Consider the following 23638-nt stretch of genomic DNA (forward strand, 5'->3'; position numbering starts at 1 on the left):
CATCTTACTGGCTTACACCTGAACTGGTCAGGTTTCATGTTGACAGGGATGTTAAAAATTGGAAATGCTTCATTCAGCATTAACATTGCTTGCCATACAAGCCAAGAAGTTTTTAGGTTCAATCTTTGGTTTGTGATGAGTTCGGAAGCTAATGTTGGTCTGGATTAGGGAGGGAAAAACATCTGCTCACTCATGCTTATTATCTGGTGACTTCTGATGGAAAATGTCAGGTGAGGGTAGAATCAAGTTGTGATGCCAGCCTTATGAACACGAACTGTTCAGGCTCATCCATGAATAATAGTCACGTGGGTGATGTACCAGAGGGCTGCAATACTCCGTTCTATTAATTGTGTTGCATCATTTAGATGAACAGCCTGAATCAGCATCTTCAGGAAGGAAGGAGAAAAAATTGTGTAAAAAAAGAATCAAGACATGCATCTTTCTGTACTTTGTATAATATTTCCTGAGCTATTTCAGATGGGAAGGGTATTTCTCAGTGAGTCAGTTAATACATTTACTGTTTGTCAGTTGTACCTGCCATTTCCTCCTGGCCATATACTTCTTCATTCTTTCCTTTGAAAGCTTTTTCACTGCCATGTTGTTAACATCTTTTTTCAGCCACTTGTGCTCAAGACACCGATCACAGTTCATGCGATGTCTAGTGATGTATCAGCAAATATGGTAGAGTTTTAAAACATGATCTTGATTACTTTTTGCAGCATAATATTGATATCTTGATTGACAATTGAAAAAAACAATTTATTACTATTAAAAACTAAATTCAAGATACTGCAAGTAAAAAACTTTACTTCATTTCTTTTTTTAGTAGATTATTAATGAAGTCTTTGGCATCATCTGAAATTTCATCAAAAGCATCATCATCAAAGTCCCAGGTAGCAGATGTTACATTGGCCAGGGTTTCATTGTCATTATCACCCATGAATGGAGAAAGTCCACTGACCCTAGGGCACAAAATGAAAATCAGACTATATAACACCATAAAGATGAAAACTTATCAAGCTGTAGTCCTTTAAAAATAATTGTGACCTTACTTTCAGACTTGTAAACTTCCCTGTTATTTCCAAAATAGTCATAACCAAATGAAGTTAAGAATGGAACAGTTCCAAGATAATATTGTTAATTTTTACAGCATTCTACTGAACTACAACATAATTGTACTAATACATTTCCACTGTATTTAATGTTACTGTTTCAGTTATGTATAGGGTAGATCATCATCATCACAAACACACATTCTTTTCTAAGAAATAGATTTTTTTTTTATTCATTCGTGGGATGTGGGCATTTCTGGCTAGGCCAGAATTTATTGCCTATCCCTAATTCCCTTGAGAAGGTGGTGGTGAGCTGCCTTCTTGAACTGCTGCAGTCCATGTGGGGTAGGTACACCCACAGTGCTGTTAGGAAGGGAGTTCCAGGATTTTGATCCAGCGACAGTGAAGGAACAGCGATATAGTTTCAAGTCGGGATGGTGTGTGACTTGGATGGGAACTTGCAGGTGGTGCTGTTCCCAGGCATTTGCTGCCCTTGTCCTTCCAGTTGGTAGAGGTCGCGGGTTTGGAAGGTGCTGTCTAAGGAGCCTTGGTGGTGGAGGGAATGAAAGTTTGAGGATGGGGTGCCAATCAAGCAGGCTGCTTTGTCCTGGATGGTGTCAAGCTTCTTGAGTGTTGTTGGAGCTGCACTCATCCAGGCAAGGGGAGAGTATTCCATCACACTCCTGACTTGTGCCTTGCAGATGGTGGACAGGCTTTGAGGAGTCAGGAGATGAGTTACTCGCCGCAGGATTCCTGGCCTCTGACCTGCTCTTGTAGCCATGGTATTTAGATGGCTACTCCGGTTCAGTTTCTGGTCAATGGTAGCCCCTAGGATGCTGATAGTGGGGGATTCAGCGATGGTAATGCCATTGAATGTCAAGGGGAGATGGTTAGATTCTCTCCTGTTGGAGACGGTCATTGGCTGGCACTTGTGTGGCGCGAATGTTACTTGCCACTTTTCAGCCCAAGCCTGGATATTGTCCAGGTCTTGCTGCATTTCTACATGGACTGCTTCAGTATCTGAGGGGTCGTGAATGGTGCTGAACATTGTGCAATCATCAGCGAATATCCCCACTTCTGACCTTATGATTGAAGAAAGGCCATTGATGAAGCAGCTGAAGATGGTTGGGCCTAGGACACTACCCTGCAGAACTCCTGCAGTGATATCCTGGAGCTCAGATGATTGACCTCTAACAACCACAACCATCTTCCTTTGCATTAGGTATGACTCCAACCAGCGGAGAGTTTTCCCTCGATTCCCATTGACTCCAGTTTTGCTAGGGCTACTTGATGCCATACTCAGTCAAATACTGCCTTGATGTCAAGGGCAGTCACTTTCACCTCACCTCTTACGTTCAGCTCTTTTGTCCATGTTTGAACCAAGGCTGTAATGAGGTCAGGAACTGAGTGGCCCTGGCGGAACCCAAACTGTGCGTCACTGAGCAGGCTGTTGCTAAGCAAGTGCTGCTTGATGACACTTTCCATCACTTTACTGATGATTGAGAGTAGACTGATGGGGCGGTAATTGGCCAGGTTGGACTTGTCCTGCTGTTTGTGTACAGGACATACCTGGGCAATTTTCCTCATTGCTGGGTAGATGCCAGTATTGTAGCTGTACTGGAACATCTTGGCTAGGGGCATGGCAAGTTCTGGAGCACAGGCCTTCAGTACTATTGCCGGAATATTGTCAGGGCCCTTAGCCTTTGCAGTATCCAATGCCTTCAGTCGTTTCTTGATATCACGCGGAATGAATCGAATTGGCTGAAGTCTGGCATCTGTGATGCTGGGGACTTCAGGAGGAGGCTGAGATGGATCATCAACTTGGCACTTCTGGCTGAAGATTGTTGCAAATGCTCCTGCCTTATCTTTCGCACTAATGTGCGATTGCTGTACAAGCAAGTCTGCTGTTGATGATCTTGGAATGAAATCAATTTCAAAATGTTAAACCAGGAGACTGCAGAAACATTAAAAAGGATAGTGTGTCATTATGTGTTTTATTAAAAAAAAACTCCCTTCTTATTACTTTCTCTTTTCCCCTAAGATCTTCCTAAAGCACAGTCCATGATCATTTCCCACTGGAATGACAAGCAGGCAGACTTCAACTGACCACGAAGAGGTGCACAAAATGATCTGTAATTTGTTTTTCTCTTCCCTCCACAGGAGGGGTAAATCATCCAGGCAATCCTCAGTAAAGTTCCTACCTATTTCACCATGGAGGATATTGGAAGTTGACTGAAAATCTTGGCTTTGGTCCCATTTTGTCAGTCTGAATAGTCTACCCTATATTTAACTGGGCGGATTTGTTTCTGCACAATGCCAATATCTACTAACTCAGTCAATTATTGAGGAGGAAAAGGTTCCAATTTAATGAGGAAACATTAAATTGCTATATGTGGAATTTATACCTCTCTGCCAGTAAGTTCTTGTCCTTTTGCAACATGCCTTGCTTGGGTTGATCTCTCACAGGATGATTAAAGATTCAGAGTGTTCAGTGATAGAGGAGGAGGTAAGTAGAATGAAATAGATGTTTAAGGCACAGAATGAATGACTGTTTTCTTTTTGAAGAGCAGTGCATGAAGAAATTGAAATTGAGTAGAAATCGTATAATCGAAGTCTGTGAATCATTTGCTATAGATGTGAGCACAATGCCATAGATGTATAGAATGCCACAGCACAGAAATAAGCTATCTATTGGTCTTCACCAATAATTTTCTTGAGGTGAGCCACCAAGTCGAATCCCACTTTTATTTCTCACTCCCATAACTTAATACTTCTCTTTTTCAAGCAACTATATAATTCCTTTTTGAAAGAATTATGGACTCTGCTTCAACAAAGGCTTACAGTAGAAAAAGTGACATTCTAACCCCAACGCTTTGTGTAAAGATCTTTTTCCTAAGCTTCCCATAATTCCTTATTGTGATTATCTTAAACTTGTTTTAATTTATTTCTGTTTCAATGACCAATGCAATCATCTATCACTATTTATCTAATCATAAACCTTCATTAACTTGAATATCTGTGTCAGGTCACCCCTCTTAATCTTTTTGGCCCTGGTAAAAAAGCATCAATTTGAACATTGGCAAAAATAACCTTGGGATAAACAGCAGGCACCAATGACAGCTATATTTGAATATTTTATGCCACTTCTGAACCTGGGCAGAACATTAAATTTGTGGTCATGCCAACTAATGGTGGACAAATCATCCACAAACATCAGCCATGCATTATCTAACAATTAAATCATGCAACTTAAATCAAAATCTTTTTAAAGATCAGCATGCTTCAGGTGTGAGTTATAGATATATTTCATTTATAGAAGATACACTTGTAAAATGCTCCTTGCTTTAACTAATGGATTAATTTTTCAAAATAATTTATTAGATTTATGAATATATCAAAACTATTGTTCTACCTATAAATTTTCAATATATTACATCTACATTTATAGTATAAGTAGCTTATATAGCACTGCACAAAAATGATCCCTTTATTATGTAAACTGCACTCTGAAAAAAGTCCTAAATTACACTTAGAGAGAACATTTTACATGAATTATTTAATGACTGAGTCCACTCTAATGATTACTTGTAATTACTCATTATAGATCAATGTAACCAGGTATCAGAAACGCTACAGCAATTAGAAACAGTTCAAAAAGGGATGGATTTTAGGGAATACCTGTAGCAACTCAATTTGTCACAATCCAGGATTCTATACTGTATCCCTAGATCCAGCTTAAAAATATATAAAATATTTGTGATCTAAAACTTTTATAACTCACGTGTTTTTATCACAAGATAGAAATAGATGACAATGATGTTCTGGCTCATTCATCTAGAAAGAGGTTAAGGTCCCTTCATGACAGTATCCAATTATTTATTAAATGATTCCATGGTTTCTACATCTGCTACTCTATTGGGAAGACCATGCCATGCGTGCATAACTCGTGTGAAGAGGTTCCTGACAGTACTAAATTTGCCTTTTCCTATTATGAACCCACGATTCCTTGTCCAACTGTCAAACTTCAGTTTGAAGTAATATCTAGGATCTATCTTCTCTATATTGTTTACAGTTTTGTCTACCTCTATAAAATCACTTATTAATCTCTTCAATTCAAGAGGAAAAGGCCAAAATTCACCAGTTTCTCATTATTGCTCAGTCCTCCCACGCTAGCAATCAGCCATGAGGCTCTTCTTTGAGCTGCCTCCAGATATGGATATCCCCCTTGGTGGCCATAAATGGCTGTCGTGCTCAGGGTGTAGCCTGACCACAGGACTCTACAGGTTATAGGATAAGTAATAGAAGCAGGAGTAGGCTATTTGGCCCTTTGAGCCTGTTCCGTCATTCAACAAGATGATGGCTGATCTGTGGCCTTAACTCCACTTTTCTGCCTGCCCTCCATAACCCTTTACGCCCTTGTCGATCAAAATTCTGTCGAACTCAGCCTTGAATATATTCAATAATCCAGCCTGCACTACTCTCTGTAGAAGAGAATTCCAAAGATTAAAGACCCTCAGAGAGGAAATTCCTCCTCATCTCCATCTTGAATAGGACACCCCTTTATTTTGAAACTGTGACCCCTAGTTTCAGATTCCCTCACAAGAGGAAACATCCACTCAGCATCTACCCTGTCAAGTCCCCTCAGAATCCTATATGGTTCAATATAATCACCTCTCATTCTTCTAAATTCCAATGAGTATAGGCCCAACCTGCACAACCTGTCCTCATAATACAATCCCTCATCCCAGGAATCAGCCTAGTGCACCTTCTTTGAACTGCTTCCAATGCAAGTATATCCCTCCTTAAGTAAGGAGACCAAAACTGTACACAATACTCTAGGTGCAGTCTCACCAATGCCCTGTACATTTGTAGCAAGACTTCCCTACTTTTATACTCCATCCCCCTTGTAATAAAGTCCAACGTTTCATTTGCCTTTCTAATCGCTGGCTGTATCTGCATGCTAACTTTTTGCGATTCATGTACAAGGCCACTCAGATCCCTCTGTACCGCAGCATTCTGCAGTCTCTCTCCATTTAAATAATATTCTGCTTTTCTATTCTTCCTGCCAAAGTGGACAACCTCACATTTTCCCACATTATAATCCATCTGCTAAAATTTTTACCCACTCACTTAGCCTATCTGTATCACTTTTCAGACTCTTTGTGTCCTCTTCACAGCCTGCTTTCCTACCTATCTTTGCATCATCAGTAAATGTAGCTACAATACACTCAGTCCCTTCATCCAAGTCATTAATCTAGATCGTAAATAGTTGAGGCCCCTGCATTAATCCCTGTGGCACTCCACTAATTACAGTTTGCCAAACTGAAAATGACCCATTTATCCTAACTCTCTGATTCTTGTTAATTAGCCAATCCTCTATCCATGCTAATATATTACCCCCAACACTATGAAGTCATGTCTTGTGTGGCACCTTTTATGTGGCACCTTATTGAATGCCTTTTGGAAGTTCAAATACATTACATCTACTGGTTTCCCTTTATCCACCATGCTTGTTACATCCTCAAAGAACTCGAATAAATTTGTGAAACACAATTTCCCTTTCATAAAACCATGTTGACTCTGCTTGATTGTATTATGATTTTCTAAATGTCCTGCTACTACTTCCTTAATAATGGATTCTAGCATTTTCCCTATGACAGATTGTTATGATCACTTGGTTCATGGTTTGTATTAATTTTCTAGAGGTAACGTTTAATTTGTAATTGAATTATTTTCCTGTGATACTGCTCCCTCATCCCAGCACAGGCAAAGCAGTTCGTACAGTGCTGAAAGTATAGCAGGCTTGGCACGGTTGATGATTTCAGGGGTAATGCCGTCCTTCCCAGGGGCTTTTCTGCTCGCTAGAGAATCAATGGCATCACTGAGTTCCGATTTTGTTGGCTGTACGTCCAGCTCATCCATGACTGGCAGAGACTGGGCTGCATTGAGGGCAGTCTCAGTGACAACATTTTCCCTGGAGTACATTTCTAGGTAATGTTCCACCCAGCGGTCCATTTGCTTGTGTTGGTCAGTGATTGCGTCCCCTGATTTAGATTTGAGGGGTGCAATCTTCTTGATGGTTGGCCCAAAAGCTCTCTTAATGCCATCATACATTCCTCTTATATTTCCGGTGTCAGAGGCCAGCTGAATATGACTGTATAGGTGTTGCCAGTAGTCATTTGCACAGCGCCTGGCTGTTCTTTATGCAGCGCTTCTGTCTACTTTAAGTGCTACGGATGTTAACTCGCTGGAGGCTTTCTTGTAGTTCAGCAGTGCAATGTGCTTAGCGGCTATGAGAGGTTCCAGCTCTTTAATGTGAGATTGAAACCAGTCTGCATTCCACTTCACATGTTTGCCTCGGTGGTCATTGCTGAGTCATAGATGGCGTCTCTGATGTGGGCCCACTTGGTCTCTGCATCCCCTGTGGGAGTGTTTTGAAGGGCTTTTTCAAGTGAATTTAGAAACTTACGTAACTGCTGTGGATGAGAAATTCTGCTCGTGTTGATGCGCGGGCAGCCCTTCTGCTTGGAGTGATGCAGCTTCTTTGGTTTGAGGCTAACCTTGCTGCACACAAGGGAATGGTTGGCGTCGCAGTCCGCACTGTGGAAGCTGCGTGTGATTTGAACGCTGTTTAAAGAGGCGATTCCAATATCATCACCCTCTATAAGACCAAGGGTGACCGTGGTGATTGCAACAACGACCGTGGAATCTCCCTGCTCAGCATAGTGGGGAAAGTCTTCACTCGAGTTGTTTTAAACAGACTCCAGAAGCTGGCTGAGCATGTCTACCCTGAGGCACAGTGTGGCTTTCGAGCAGAGAGATCCACCATTGACATGCTGTTCTCCCTTCTCCAAAAACAGGAGAGATGCCGTGAACAACAGATGCCCCTCTACGTTGCTTTCATTGATCTCACCAAAGCCTTTGACCTCGTCAGCAGACGTGGTCTCTTCAGACTACTAGAAAAGATTGGATGTCCACCAAAGCTACTAAGTATCATCACCTCATTCCATGACAATATGAAAGGCACAATTCAGCATGGCGGTGCCTCATCAGACCCCTTTCCTATCCTGAGTGACGTGAAACAGGGCTGTGTTCTCACGCCTACACTGTTTGGGACCTTCTTCTCCCTGCTGCTCTCACATGCATTCAAGTCTTCAGACGAAGGAATTTTCCTCCACACAAGATCAGGTGGCAGGTTATTCAACCTTGCCCGTCTAAGAACGAAGACCAAAGTACGGAAAATCCTCATCAGGGAACTCCTCTTTGCTGACGATGCTGAATTAACATCTCACACTGAAGAGTGTCTGCAGAGACTCATCGACAGGATTGCGGCTGCCTGCACCGAATTTGGCCGAACCATCAGCCTCAAGAAAATGAACATCATGGGACAGGACGTCAGAAATGCCCTATCCATAAATATCGGCGACCACAGTCTGGAAGTGGTTCAAGAGTTCACCTACCTAGGCTCAACTATCACCAGTAACCTGTCTCTCGATGCAGAATTCAACAAGCGCATGGGAAAGGCTTCCTCTGCTATGTCCAGATGGGCCAAGAGAGTGTGGGAAAATGGCGCACTGACACAGAACACAAAAGTCCAAGTGTACCAAGCCTGTGTCCTCAGTACCTTGCTCTACGGCAGCGAGGCCAGGACAACGTATGTCAGCCAAGAGCGACGTCTCAATTCATTCCATCTTCACTGCCTCCGGAGAATCCTTGGCATCAGGGGGCAGGACCGTATCTCCAACACAGAAGTCCTCGAGGCAGCCAACATCCCCACCATATACACCCTACTAAGCCAGCGACGCCTGAGATGGCTTGGCCATGTGAGCCGCATGGAAGATGGCAGGATCCCCAAGGACACATTGTACAGCGAGCTCATCACTGGTATCAGACCCACCGGCCGTCCTTGTCTCTGCTTTAAAGACGTCTGCAAATGTGACAATGTCCTGTGACATTGATCACAAGTCGTGGGAGTCAGTTGCCAGCGATCACCAGAGCTGGCGGGCAACCATAAAGGCAGGGCTAAAGCGTGGCGAGTCAAAGAGACTTAGCAGTTGGCAGGGAAAAAGACAGAAGCGCAAGGAGAGAGCCAACTGTGTAACAGCCCCGACAACCAATTTTACCTGCAGCGCCTGTGGAAGAGTCTGTCACTCTAGAATTGGCCTTTATAGCCACTCCAGGCGCTGCTTCACAACCCACTGACCACCTCCAGGCGCGTACCCATTGTCTCTCGAGACAAGGAGGCCAAAGATTAGAATTATTTTTAATACAAGACAAATGAAAACATCTGGTTAGAGAAGCTGACAAAAAAAACTTAGGGTGGTTACAAATCAAAGGGTGGCCCATGTTTATTTAATAAGGTCAGAGTGGGAAGTGTGAAGATCCTAAACAATGGGAACCTCTTGGAACTTTTTGAGGGAGACAGTGTGTCTGCAGCTACCTCATCAGGGATTTAAATTATTAATATGCTTTCCAAGAACAAAGAGGTTTAAAATTCAAAAATCCCTCCATGAGTGCTTACAGAGACAGAATTAGAGAGCTGAGAGCCATAAAACTGCAGGTGGGCTCGTTTAGTTGGGCAGTTGGAACCAGTAAGTTGAGCAGAAATTGCTCTGTCATACTGTGATCGAGAATGGCATCAAGGAGCCCTTGCAAAACTGGTGTCAATGGGAATCGGGGGAAAACCCTCCACTGGTTAGAGTGAAACCTAGCACAAAGGAAGATGGTTGGAAGTCAATCATCTCAGTTCCAGGACATCACTTAAGGACTTCCTCAAGGTCATGTCCTAGGCCCAACCATCTTCAGTTGCTTCATCAATGAGGAGAAATTTCTTCACCCAGAGAGTGGTGAGCCTGTGGAATTCACTACCACAGAAAGCAGTTGACGCCAAAACATTGTATGTTTTCTAGAAGGAGTTAGATATAGCTCTTGGGTCTAAAGTGATCAAAGGGTATGGGGTGAAAGCGGGAACAGGTTACTGAGTTGGATGATCATCCATGATCATACTGAATGGCGGAGCAGGCTCAAAGAGCCAAATGGCCTACTCCTGCTCCTATTTTCTATGTTTCTATAACCTTCCCTCCATCATAAGGTCAGAAGTGGTGATGTTCGCTGATGATTGCACAATGTTCAGCACCATTCACGACCCCTCAGATACTGAAGCAGTCTGTGTAGAAATGCAACAAGACTGGACAATAACCAGACTTGAGCTGATAAGTGGCAAGTAACAGGCAATGATGATTTCCAACAAGAGAGAATCCAGCTATCTCCCATTGACGTTCAATGGCATTACGATCGCTGAATCCTCCACTATCAAAATCCTGGGGGTTACCATTGACCATAAATTGAATTGGAGTAGCCACATAAATACCGTGGCTACAAGAGCAGGTCAGAGGCTAGGAATCCTACAGCGAGTAACTCACCTCCTGACTCCCCAAAGCCTGTCCACCACCTACAAGGCTCAAGTCAGGAGTGTGATGGAATACTCTCCACTTGCCTGGATGGGTGCAGCTGCAACAACACTCAAGAAGCTTAAAACCATACAGGACAAAGCAGCCTGCTTGATTGGCACCCCATCCACAAACATTCAATCCCATCACCACCAACTCACAGTAGCAGCAGTGTGTATCATCTACAAGATACACTACAACAATGCACCAAGGATCCTTAGACAGCATCTTCCAAACCCACGACCACTACCACCTAGAAGGACAAGAGCAGCAGATGCCATTGAATGTCAAGGGGAGATGGTTAGATTCTCTCTTGTTGGAGATGGTCATTGCCTGGCACTTGTGTGGTGCAAATGTTACTTGCCACTTATCAGCCCAAGCCTGGATATTGTCCAGGTCTTGCTACACGGAATGCTTCAGTACTTGAGGAGTCGCGAATGGTGCTGAACATTGTGCAATCATTGGCGAACATCCCCACTTCTGACCTTATGATTGAAGGAAGGTCATTGATGAAGCAGCTGAAGATGGTTGGGCCTAGGACACTACCCTGAGCAACTCTTGCAGTGATGTCCTGGAGCTCAGATGATTGACCTCCAACAACCACAGCCATTTTCCTTTGTGCTAGGTATGACTCCAACCAGCAAATGTACGTCTTTATGTTCTGTTAAGATTTTAATTTTAAATATGTGTTTCCAAATTGTAGTGTTAAGTTAGTAGTGTTTTGATTTGTTTAACTCTTGTACAGTCAAACTTTTTGTTTAAAACATGAAATCTTGTGGTGTAATGCTTTCAGTAATAACTGGAAATTTGACTTTCTCCCTTTAAAGGTTAATGGTCCTTAACAAGATTATAACACAGCCTATAGTTTCCTGCTTTCTGTCTCCCTCCTTTCTTCAATAGAGATTTTCCAATCCGCTGGGACCTTTCCAGAATCGACTCTCTGCAGCTACTTCTTTCAAGACCTTAGGAAGCAGGCCATCAAGTCCGGGGACTTGTCAGCTGTTAGTCCCTTTAGTTTTCCTAGTACTTTTTCTCTTGTGATAGTGATTGTTTTAGGTCCCTCCCTCCCTTTTGCCTCTTGATTTTCTACTATTCATGGGATGATTTATCTGACTTCTACTGTGAAGGCAGATGCAAAATTCTTATTCAAAGTCTCTGCCATTTCTGTGTTTCCCATTATTAATTCCACAGTCTAATCCTCTAAGGGACCAATGCTTACTTTAGTTACCCTTTTCATTTTTATATATTTGTAGAAGCTTTTACGGTCTGTTTTTATATTTCTTGCTAGTTTACTCTCATACTCTAATTTCTCCCTCTTTATTTTTTTAGCCATCCTTTGCTGGTTTCTAAAATGTTCCCAATCTTCTGGCCCACCACTAATCTTCGCAGCATTGTAGACCTTTTCTTTCAATTTGATACCATCCTTAACTTCCTTAGTTAGCCAGAGATGCTGCATCCTTCTCATAGTGCCTTTCTCAATGAAATTTATCTTTGTTGAGAGTTATGAAATATCTCCTTAAATGTCTGCCACTGCTTCTCTACCATCTTATCCTTTAACCTATTTTCCTAGTCCACTTTAGCCAACTCTGTCCTGTGACTTTACTCACTCCAGTCCAACTTTAAAACTTTTTGCTATTTTTGCAATACATTCTACTCCTGACAACTCAAAAGTCATTTTTGCACTAAAAATCTGAATTATCAAATAAATAAATTAAGCAACATAAATGATACATCAAAATGCAAACTTAATACAAAAAACCTGAATCATCAGATAATTTGAATGAACCAACTTTGATTTGACACTATAGTAAATCAAAGGAAAAGTATTTGATTCTCTGTACACGGTTGAATCTCTTTTCTCAGATATATTTCTTTAGTTATTTAGACGTTGGTCAATATTAAACTTTTTAATTTCTTCAGTATGCTGCTGGTATTTTGTCTAGAATACCAACAACACTGTGTTGAAGTTTTCTTTATGTAAATATTTCCCAACTGTACGCTTATTTTGGATACTTGACTTTAAAATCTACTGCTTTTAGTACTCATTCATAGTTTGAAAAAGAGAAGTAATCCAGTGTCCCTGCTGATGAAAGTAGCAAATGTATTGCAGTGGAATGCAATAAATACATTGTATTGTATTGTTACGACCAGATGAGAAAGGTGTCTGGGGTCTTTTACTGTCTTCACCTGTATTCACCTTTATTAAACCGTAAACTTAAACTCTAATTCGGTTAACGCCTACGGATACATGCCACACCCCATGCTGGCATGCATACGCACATGCAAATAGAGACAGAAAAGAGAAGAAAAATAAAATGGAGAGGTTTGAGGCAATTACTGAAGACGTTTTTTTTTTATACTGTGCTTTGAGCTTGCTGTAGAGTCCTTGATTGTAGGTAGTCTTACTTTTCGTTGGGGCCCAGTATTCTTCTTAAACCTTGTTCAGTGTAGGAGACTTTTCTCTTTTGGGGTTCGTGTGTCTTTAATGGTTTCCAAAGCTGATGACAGTGAGATGAGAGCAGACAGGAGAGAGGTGTTCTCAGTCCAGGAGAAAACAGTTTTCTGATTTCAAAATCCCTGTTGGAAGTTCAAATTCAAAGAACTCCAACAGTCAGCCAGTCACATGACCAAACTGGACCGACCATGTCTGTTTATGTATTTGGCCACCTTAGCAGTTAACCTGGAATGATAGCCTTTCCACCTTCAATGTCTGGTAATTAAAAGTCCATTGTGGATTAAATTGGAGCAGGGAATAACTCCTTTGTCCTTTAAAGTACTGTCTGTTGATATGCTAATGTCTCTCTCCAGCCAAAGTCTCCAATTGTTTTTTAAAGCAAGTTCTTTCTTCACCATCAACAGTTTAAAATCAATGTTCATATGGAAAAAATAACTTTCCTCATTCTTGGCAGGTTGGGGACTTGCCTGACAGTATAAAATACCACTAATCTGTTTATTGCCTTAAGAACCTAACAAAATAATTGCTTAGTTTATAGTACCGCAAGGAAATATTCATATTTTCACTCAGCACATTGCCTTCTACTTTTACTTCATAGCAGTCACTTTTGTTGCTGTTCTTGCAGCTTTGGCTTCGCATATGTTAGATTGTACGAATTCCCCTGAAAACAATTGCAATAGTCTGTTTCCTGTTACTTACTTGGCACACATGAAGATTTAATACAATACTTTCTCAAAACTATAAGGATGGACTTTAATTTAGAATACACAGGGATGAATCTCTGGGGAGCTCAAGTGTATAATCTCTAGATGAAAAGGCTACCATGCAACAGACTTTCCCATCTAATTCAATAGTTCAATTGACACTATAAAGCATTTAATGTATGGTGTTTTAAAACTGAATAACACATGTACATTGTAGCCTAGCACTATAACATTAAAAGAGTCGCAAAAATTTCTGGTATTAAAATTGATTTTCCATAGAACAAGCCCTTAGTACAGTTAACCTGCTTTTGCTTTATCAGGTCCATTAAATCTGCTTCAGCACAGAGTGTATAAATTTGGAATGAGCGCTATGCTCCTTTTATATCCTTTTAAAGTTAGTAACTGGTACGAGTGGATCTACTTATTATGGAAACAATTTTCCATCCAGAATGCAAAAATAAACTGATTTATCTTCAGACTGTCGAAGGAGCAGCTGGCACTGGGTGCAGGTCATCAGCTCCTTACTACAGCACTCTGAATTCTTTACAATTCTAGTTAGTTTTAGAATAATCTTAAGTTTATTATCAACTTCAGTTTTATTTACATGATTTCCCTTTATCTTAGCTCTTACACCCACTTAATTAATTTTGGCTCTTTTTCAAACATAAGATCGTAAACACTGTGCTTTTTTGGGGATTAAAAATATATCAAATGCATTTATAAACATCATTTCCTTTTGGTTAAAGCTTGCCAAGATATTTTTTAAACTCATCTGATCAAGCCAAAAAATATAAATGCTTCTCAGTTTTAAATGCAAACTGTATCCACATAACTTTTCAGCCATATGGTATAACATTAATTTCCCATATTTTAATGTTCTGTTAATTGCAGTAGCATTATTTTATCATATCATTCATATAAGAGTCACCTTATGATAAATAAAAGGTTTTTTTTCCGCCTGTTCCTTCATGCACTATACAGGGAACATCAATATGCATCTTATGACTGAAATGTTTAAAAACAGATCATTGTATTTCAAAATCTAATATCACTATAAAATGGTGGTGATTACTGAACTAGAATGTATACTTCTTCCACTACAACATGCTTTCTGGTCTTAAATAAAGTTAATAATATCTAGCTCGATGGCTTAGCTGCTATTTATTAAAGCATTCCCCTTAAGATAAATGTAAACAACATTCACCCTTTCTTTGACTCAGAACAGATGAAAGGACCATGGGGACTAAATTCAAAAACCCCTAAAATGGACAAGGGGATCACGATGTTATCGCTCCCCATTGATTGCAATGCAGGCAGTATGCAGTGTAGCAGCATTCGTGCGACCTGCACAATTCAATTATTTCAGCTCCAGCCAGTACCAACCATGCTGTTGATTGGCTGGATGCATCAGCAGCCAATATGGTGAGTAGCTAACAACACTTAATTCTAGCCTGCACTGCTTAAAGCTAGCCTGCATCTCCTCAAGGAGAGTTTCATTATGGCTGAAGGAAGTGCTGGCAGGTGCGCAAGAAGTGACTTGACCTGGGAAAAATTGAAGAATGACACAACATAGGAGAGAATGGCCTCCAAGCTTCTCAGATGCTGCATTGGAGGCCTTGGTGGAGCAGGTGGAAAGGAGGAGGGATTTCCTGTATCGGCAGGGGGCCAGGAGGCCCTCTAGACACATGCTCAGAAGGCAGTGGGAACAGGAATAGCCAGGGAGAGCAATGCCAGGAGTCAAGGCCCAAGGACGTGGATGCAGTGCTGCAAGAAGTTCAATGACCTTACGAGTGGTCAAGTTCAGTGAATGGATCTTCAAACGCTGTATCCTACCAACTACATCACTAGCCTCAGAAACTGCTCAATTCACCACAGCCCCATCATTTACCTACCAATAATCTCTTAACAATCTGATATTCATATACGTCACCTTACCCTCAAACATCTAACAAGCCTCCCAACCATATCTCACAGCTTGTGCACACTGCCAGCTATTCAAGCATGACAGCCACATTGTTGTATATTTCACTCAGTAGTTAACATGTAGACTCACAGCAAGCAGCCATAATTGAACAAACTTTATTAATACTTCCTCAAGCAGAGAAGGCAACAGAAATTACACCTCCCCAACAGAGAGGGCAGTATAGCAAAATGCTCAGTTATGACAATATACTACAATCCCTCCCACTAAAAAAAACATATACATTAAAATGAAAAATGGTATATGTACATAATTTCCCAGAATACAATAATACCTGAAATTTAACAGGTTGGGTTCCATGCTTGTTACTGTGATCACAGCTAAAACAATATGACCAATGTTTCCAGAGTAACTTACATGTAAAAAAAAAAAAGTTTTTCCTTAACACCAGTATATCTTTAACAAAAATATCATCATTTGACAAGAAGTAATGAAAAGAACAACTTATTTCATCTTCCTTCCTACATACTTTCAATTAACCTATCTGGCTTCTTTCTCTTTCTGTCTGGGTATCTTGTTCCATTTCCATTAGCTTGACTCTGCTCTCTCAACATATCAGATTGTGTCAACCCTGAACTTTGACTTTGACAAACAACTCCACTTAATGGTTTGGACTGTGAAATTGATTCATTAGTCTTAATCAAAGACCCTGACTCACTTTAACCAATTTGTTGGAGTTCTTTGAAGTAATGACATGTGCTGTGGATAAAGGGAAGCCCATTAGTGGATTTCCAGAAGGCATTTGACAAGGTGCCACATAAAAGGTTATTGTGCAAATTAGGAGCTCATGGTGTTGAGGATAGCATGTTAGCATAGACAGAGGATTGGCTGGCTAGCAGAAAACAGAGTATGCATACATGGGTCCTTTTCTGATTGGCAGGATGTGACGAGTGGAGTACTGCAGGAGTCTGTGCTGGGGCCTCAACTTTTTACAATTTATATCAATGATTTAGATGAGGGGAGTGATGGCATGGTAGCTAAATTTGCAGATGACACAAAGTTAGGTAGGAAAGTAATGTTGTGAAGAGGACATAAGGAGGTTGCAGACTGACATAGATTGAGTGAGTGGGCAAAAATCTGGCAGATGGAGTATAATGTGGGAAAATGTGAAGTTGTTTACTTTGGCAGGAAGAATAAAAAAGTAGAGTATTACTTAAACGGAGAACGATTGCAGAATTCTGAGGTGCAGAGGGATCTGGGTGTTCTCGTGTATGAGTCACAAAATGTTAGTATGCAGGTACAGCAAATAATAAAGAAGGCTAATGGAATGCTATCCTTTATTAAGAGAGGAATTGAAAATAAAAGTAAGGATGTTATGCTTCAGTTATACAGGGAATTTCTGAGGCCACATCTTGAATATTGTGTGCAGTTTTGGTCTCCTTATTTAAGGAAGGATGTAAATGCTTTGGAGGTGGTTCAGAGGAGGTTTACTAGATTGATACCTGGAATGAGCGGGTTCTCTTTTGAGGAAAGCATGGAGACTTGATTGAAATTTATAAGATCTGGAATGGTCTTGTCAAGGTGGATATGGAGAGGATGTTTCCTCTTGTGGGTGAGTCCAGAACAAGGGGGCACTGTTTTAAAATTAGGGGTCGCCCTTTTAGGAAAGGGATGAGGAGAAAATTTTTCTCTGAGGGTTGTGCGATTTTGGAACTCACTCCCTCAGAAGGTGGTGGAGGCAGGGTCATTGAATATTTTAAAGGCGGAGATAGATAGATTCTTTTCAGGCAAGGGAATCAAGGGTTTTTGGGGGTAGATGGGAGTGTGGAATGCGAAGCACAAACAGATCAGCCATGATCTTATTGAATGGCGGAGCAGGCTCGAGGGGCTGAATGGCCTACTTCTGCTCCTAATTCGTATGTTTGTTTGCTCTATTGGTGATTCTGTGATATCGGCAAACTTTCAGTTTCTTTGTGACTTGCACTTTCTTTCTGACCTTCACTTGGGACTCTAGGAATTTGGACTATTGGAGGTTTCTCATGCTGTCCCTTTGTCAGATTTCCTCTTTCAAGCAAATGATCTACATGACATGGATGGAGTCTCTCTCCAATCTTCACTAGATAGAATGCACCTAAGTCTTTTTACAACAACTCCAAACACATACTTCTCCTTATCACCCCAGTGGTTTTTCACCATGACCTTCTGACCAACACTGAACTCTCTAAGTTTAATGCTTTCTGTATCATGACTCATCTTCCCTCTACCTTGCTTTTCTCTTACTTTGTTATTGACGTCAGGCTTAAGCAAACTAAACCTTGTCCTAGGAGTGTGTTTAAATACTACACATATGGTGAGAAACCTGTTGTAGACTGTGGGGTTATTCTGTAAGAAAACAAAAAATTGACTAGCCTGTGTCAAAGAGAAATATGGAAATTACTGCCTCGCTTGTACCCTAGCAAATACTTCTGCAAAAACCTCTTCACAAGTTGTACACTTCTTTCTGTAGCTCCATTCAATGCTGGGTGTTATGGTGGTATTAGAGTACATTTGACTCCATTTTTACTCAGAAATATTTCAAACTCTTCTAACGTAAACTGTGGACCATTATCTGACACCAACACCTCAGGCAACCCATAACTTGCAAACCAACTTCTCAACATCTCAATAGTTTTGGCACTTGTAGTATTGGACATAGACTCAACATTTATCCACTTGCTATATCTATCGACCAAAACAAAATTCTCTTCCACTTCAAAGAAATTGACATGTACTGGTTCCCACTGTTTTCTTGGGTTTGACCATGGAATGAAGGGAACCTTGGTTGCATCATTTCTTATTCTGAGACACACCACAACTTTTCACCAACTCTTCGATATCTCTACCTACCTTTGGATACCAAAACTATCTTCTTGCTTTCATACAGACTATCCTTGTGTGCTTTTGATGAAATTCCTCTAAGAATCTCTCTTTCACCCTGGTTGGAATAATGACTCTTCAACCCCACAGGAGACAGCCTTGATCTACATTCAGTTCATTTCTACGTATGAAATACTCCTACAATTTTTCATCATCACACTCTGTATGCCAGCCATTCAGGACATAATTGAGCACTTTACTGAGCACCACATCCTTGCGCGTTTCTTCACTAATTTTTCTGGTAGACACTGGCATGTCATTTGTATATGAAAAATAATTCACAGGTAACTCATAGGCTAAAAATGAATTAGTCTTCGCTTCCTCAAAGTCAGGTGCATTCTTACTGATCCCTACTGTAAGTAACTCGGCCCAGTTTAATTGTATTTTTTAAAGCCAATTCCTTCCCATCAGGGAGACTATGTTCCTTTCTATGTCAAGTAATAGGATGCACCATCATATTCCACCTTAACACTAACTTCACCTAACATTGAAATACAGTTATTGGAATAACTAATCAGTTTCACACCAGTTTTGCGTAAGGGAATGTGACTCAGAGACTTCTTATACTCTCCTTCCGAGATAACAGACACTGCTGCAGCTGTATCAACAATAAAAGTAAGTGAACCTCCGGACTTTCATTTTTACTGTGGGCACTGGAATTATACCTTCAGTCCTTTTCCTCTCACCTTCCATGTGCTGTTTTTCTTGCTCTCTGACTGAGTACAACTCTTGATCTTCCTGCTTGATAGCATCAGCTTCTGTTTCCAAATCTATCATATGCAAATTTGAGGACTTCCAGGCTCCTGAACTAGCTTTAGGTATACCATGACCTCGACCTGGTGTTTTGCTGTGACCTGGAGCTTTACCGCGACCTGGAGCATTAGGGTTTCCTCTACTCCTGCATAGACATAGCACTTTGACTGTAAATAGGGGCATTTGGATGGTTGGTGGCAACCGTGGCAATGGCAGCATCTAAATTTTTGACTCTGGGTCTAGGAACTTGGCTGTCATGGCCTGCTTTCAGCTGAAATCAGGTGGATCTCCCCTGCTGGCTCAGGAAAAGAACTTCCTTGCAATTTGCAACAATCGCTTCCTGCCATTTTTATGGCTGTTGTCTCATTGCAGGCCTCCTTCCATGTCAGCTTATTACCTTTACTCAAAAGCTTGGCCTGGATTTTACTGTTCTTTAGACCTCCAACGAATGTGTCTCTAAGATTAACTTCCATGTTTGCGCCATGCCCACAGTGATGAGAGAGCTTCTTCAATTCGATAATATAATCTGTAATAGTCTCACTTGACAACTGCTTCCTTTCACGAAATGCAACAGGCAGTGCAATTTCATTTTAGTTGTGCCCCAATATGAGTCCAGAATCTCATAATTTCCAAATAGTCCACAGTACTGGGGTCTTGAGGGTAGTGTTGGTTAGACACCGCCTCAAAAGCATCTGGCCCCATAATGATGAGGAAAATATTTACTTTAGCCTCATCTCCTATTTTATTAGCTTTCAGCCAATTGTGTAACCTTCATTCATAATTATACCAGTCCACTTTATTCAGGTTGAATTTCCCCATTGCCCCAAAATATGTCTTCAGTGCCATTTCTTTCAATTACGAACTGTGCTGACTCACTGAGTTGTACCTGAACACGCAGCAATCTTTCAAATCACCCAAACTTCCTAAAAATCAACTTTGGGAGTTCCAAAAATTCTAAATGACAATATTACAACTAACATCGAAATAGAATACATTATTACAATGTGGAGCAAGATAGAGGTCATACAGCCCAGTTAATAGCAAAATATGTTTGTGTTTATAAAGATTCAACAAGTTTCTAAGTTTCCCGATAAATGTGCCTGTTGAGATATAACTAGACATTCAAAATCGATACAGAACTAGATTGTTCAGATTAAGGAAAAAACTTCTATTTGCATCAATGCACTCATTAGTAATTTAAGTGACCACACCAATCTGATTTAAGATCAAGGACACTGGAGATAATTTCCACTTCCATCGGCCGCCTGTTGTAAAAACCCATCAGATTTTCATCCTATTGATCATAACATGATAAAAATTATGTGGGTTCTAGAACAGGCGTGGGATCCATGCTGCCAGATTTCCTCCCAGGCCGTGAAGATGATAATCATCCCCACTATTTCCTTTGATAAAAAATGAAACAAAACTATTTGCAACTCATGACGATAGTTAATTAAATATTTATTTGCGAAACAATTGGGATAAAAATAGATGACTGCTTTGCCAAAAATATAATAATTAAGTATATGTCTATTTTGCATAATTCATAATATCATCAGGTTCACATCAAGGTGCAACTGACTTAACTTACAAGATGTAGCAGATGACTCCAATGCTCCACATATCTGTTGCATACCCAATTGGTTCATAGTTGATAACTTCAGGAGCCACAAATTCAGGTGTTCCAAATAGAACCTTTAGAGAGGTTGTACTTTCTGGAAGAAAATGCAAAAAGATCAAGTTATGCACCAACGCTTCCTCCTCTGCTGAAACATTTAAGGATCTTATTGAGTTCTGGCAATATAATACTCATTGCAAAGGGTCACTAGTTAATTTCCAGCCCTAACCAAAGATTTCAGTTAGGTGTCTATATTGGACAAGGTTTCCATTTCTTGGAGGAGGTAAAACAAGAAGGGCAATGACACCCTATGACAGAAGTGACACCTCACATAGATGGTAAGGTGAAGCTTTCATCAAGCAGCTGTGTCAGTTCATAAGTGAGGGGGAAGGAAAGGAAATGAGTGAGAAAAACCTGTTACAAATGCCAAGCAAATTATATTGAGGTTGATTTTCCACTGCCACCTGCCTGTTTCTTGCATGCAAAATGGACATCTAGCAGTGAAAAATAGCACCTTGGCTAACCCTTGAATCCCCAAGTCACATCTGATACAATTTTCAGGTTGTTTATTAATTGAATGCCCAGCACTCCCACTCAAAAAGAAAGAAGACTTGCATTTTTACAGCACCTTACATGATCTCAGGACATCCCAAAGCGCTTTAAGCCAATTAAGTACTTTTGAAGTGAAGTCACTGTTGTAATGTTGGAGACATGCGCAGCAAGATCCCACAAACAGCAATATAATAATGAATAGATAATCTGTTTTTGAATGAAGTTAGGTCAGGGATTGGCCAGGTCACCGGGGATAACTCTCCTGCTGTTCTTCCAAATAGTGCTGTGGGATCTTTTGCATCCACCTGAGAAAGTAGGTGGGGCTACAATTTAATGTCTCATCCATGGAATATGTTAACGAGGGCTTGATGCCTGTTTGAGGACCCATCTGAGAAATTCACTGGACTCTGCCCATTGGTACCGGTGTTGAGCAGTTTAACAAGCAGTCTTTAAAAGGGCCACTGGATGCCAGTCAAAAAAAATAAGCGGTCCAAAGGTAATTTTAATACAAAAATGTACCTCCTGGGACACAAGAAAAAACTCTTGCCTGCAGGTGCAAATCCCCTTGACTGTCAGTCGACAAAATCAAAATTTCCGCAGCCCTCTTCTCCAATAGGCCCGAATCACTGGTTTGGCGCAGGCAGCATCCAAATGAGACCAGAGCCTGGGCCCGACGGTGATTAACAATCAGGGTCCACCATCCACTCATTGTGCACTTAAGCTGTAAAGCAACCCGCTCCCCTCCTGGTGAGGGTCCATTTGAGCTGCTGCTGCTATAGGCAAGAAGCTGCTTACAACTGCAAATTGGGGTGACATCTGGTCACAGGACCTCAGTTGCAAATTTCAAGTACAAATGGGCAGAGTGTGCGTTGTGCATGCTCTGCCTATTTCTACTATGCAGTGAGTAGCCTAACCAGCAGTATTTAAAGACAAGACAATCTGAAACTTGTTTTGGGGAAATTCTTGTGATGCCTGGAGGAGCAGGAATACGCCTTCTGGCCCCACAAAAATACTGCAGCTCACTACCAACCACCTGTTGGGTACCTCCCATCACTTTTACTTTTTTTGAACGGCTCAAATTGCCCAAGGAACCATTGGATTTATTGCCCTAAAACATTTTAATTCACTTAAATGCAGGGAATTCCCTTAGGCTTCTCTTGCTTTGCCACCATAACTTTAGGGGAAGTTTGTGAGTATCCCCTTTATGCATGCAAACAGGGTTTCCATCAATGGTTTCCATCAATGCTATGGCAGCGGAGTGGGAGAAGTCCCAGAGCAGGGCAGTGGGAGAAGGCCCAGGACAGAGAAGGGAGAAGCCTAAGTCTTCTGCAATATGGCGCTTTATTTGCAGTTGGCTGAATTTGAATTGACAGTCACTGTGAGTTAAATGCATTGTATTAAAAGAGTTATCATGAGTCACTCTGATTAATAAGGTGCAAAAAAAGCCACATGAGTCCAAGATAACAGACCGGATACCTCTCAGACCAACCAATGTTCAGTGGGATCACTCATGCTCAGAATCACATGGCAATATAAAATATGAAAAAGTTATCAAAGCCTGCATTCTAGTGGAATTATTACCTAATCTTCGGGCAAGTCCGAAATCAATAAGCTTTATCCTTGCTCCTGTTTTATTGACACACATGATGTTTTCCGGTTTTAAGTCCAGATGTACAATTCCCTGCTTGTGGATGAACTGCACGCCTTCATTAATTTGTAGCATGTATTTGATGCATTCCCTCTCAGTCAACTCGAAATCCTCATCGATTATTCTCTCAAACAGCTCCCCTCCTGAAACTCTGTGAGACAAGAAATTATATTGTGTGAAAAACTGAAGAAATAATAGGGAGAAGCACAGCAGTTTAACACATTGAATATGCATCTATTGATTGGGAGGGTGTGGGTTTACATTGTTAGGCATTCTTACATTTTGTTGGGATTTGGGTCCACTGACTCCAATGGAGCATAAAATCAGGCGGGATGTAAAATGAATATCTGACCTGAATCTGCCTCGTTCCTGCCTGGCTGGTTAGATTAAAGTTGGCACTTGTATATGTATTGGGCACTTCCACAGGGCAAACTTGGGGTCTCTGCTCATGTTGAATTCAGAAAAATCTTCGATGAGTCTGTTTATCAGGGCACTACTGACTGAATAGGACCTATATATTGGTAGTGTTAGTACAGTGAAAAAACAGCTTCTTATTGTCCACACAGTGAA

General features: G+C 40.9%; 1 protein-coding gene across 11 annotated transcripts in view; it reads right to left on the bottom strand.

Moving 5' to 3' along the window:
• Window positions 1-23638, bottom strand: part of LOC137372031 (myosin light chain kinase, smooth muscle-like) — a 433121-nt gene that overhangs the window by 24562 nt on the left and 384921 nt on the right. For 9 of the 11 annotated variants that reach the window (XM_068035330.1, XM_068035322.1, XM_068035326.1 and 6 more), the window contains 4 exons: window positions 23002-23219; window positions 20842-20965; window positions 810-962; window positions 535-658 (listed from right to left, as the gene is read on the bottom strand). In XM_068035330.1, coding sequence (XP_067891431.1) covers window positions 535-658; window positions 810-962; window positions 20842-20965; window positions 23002-23219 — 619 coding nt within the window. Of the gene's footprint in view, window positions 1-190; window positions 387-534; window positions 659-809; window positions 963-20841; window positions 20966-23001; window positions 23220-23638 lie in introns of those variants that run through there. The other 2 variants (XM_068035331.1, XM_068035332.1) reach the window with 2 other exon arrangements.

The sequence above is a fragment of the Heterodontus francisci genome, chromosome 7 (assembly GCF_036365525.1).
Source record: "Heterodontus francisci isolate sHetFra1 chromosome 7, sHetFra1.hap1, whole genome shotgun sequence".
Taxonomy (NCBI): Eukaryota; Metazoa; Chordata; class Chondrichthyes; order Heterodontiformes; family Heterodontidae; genus Heterodontus; species Heterodontus francisci.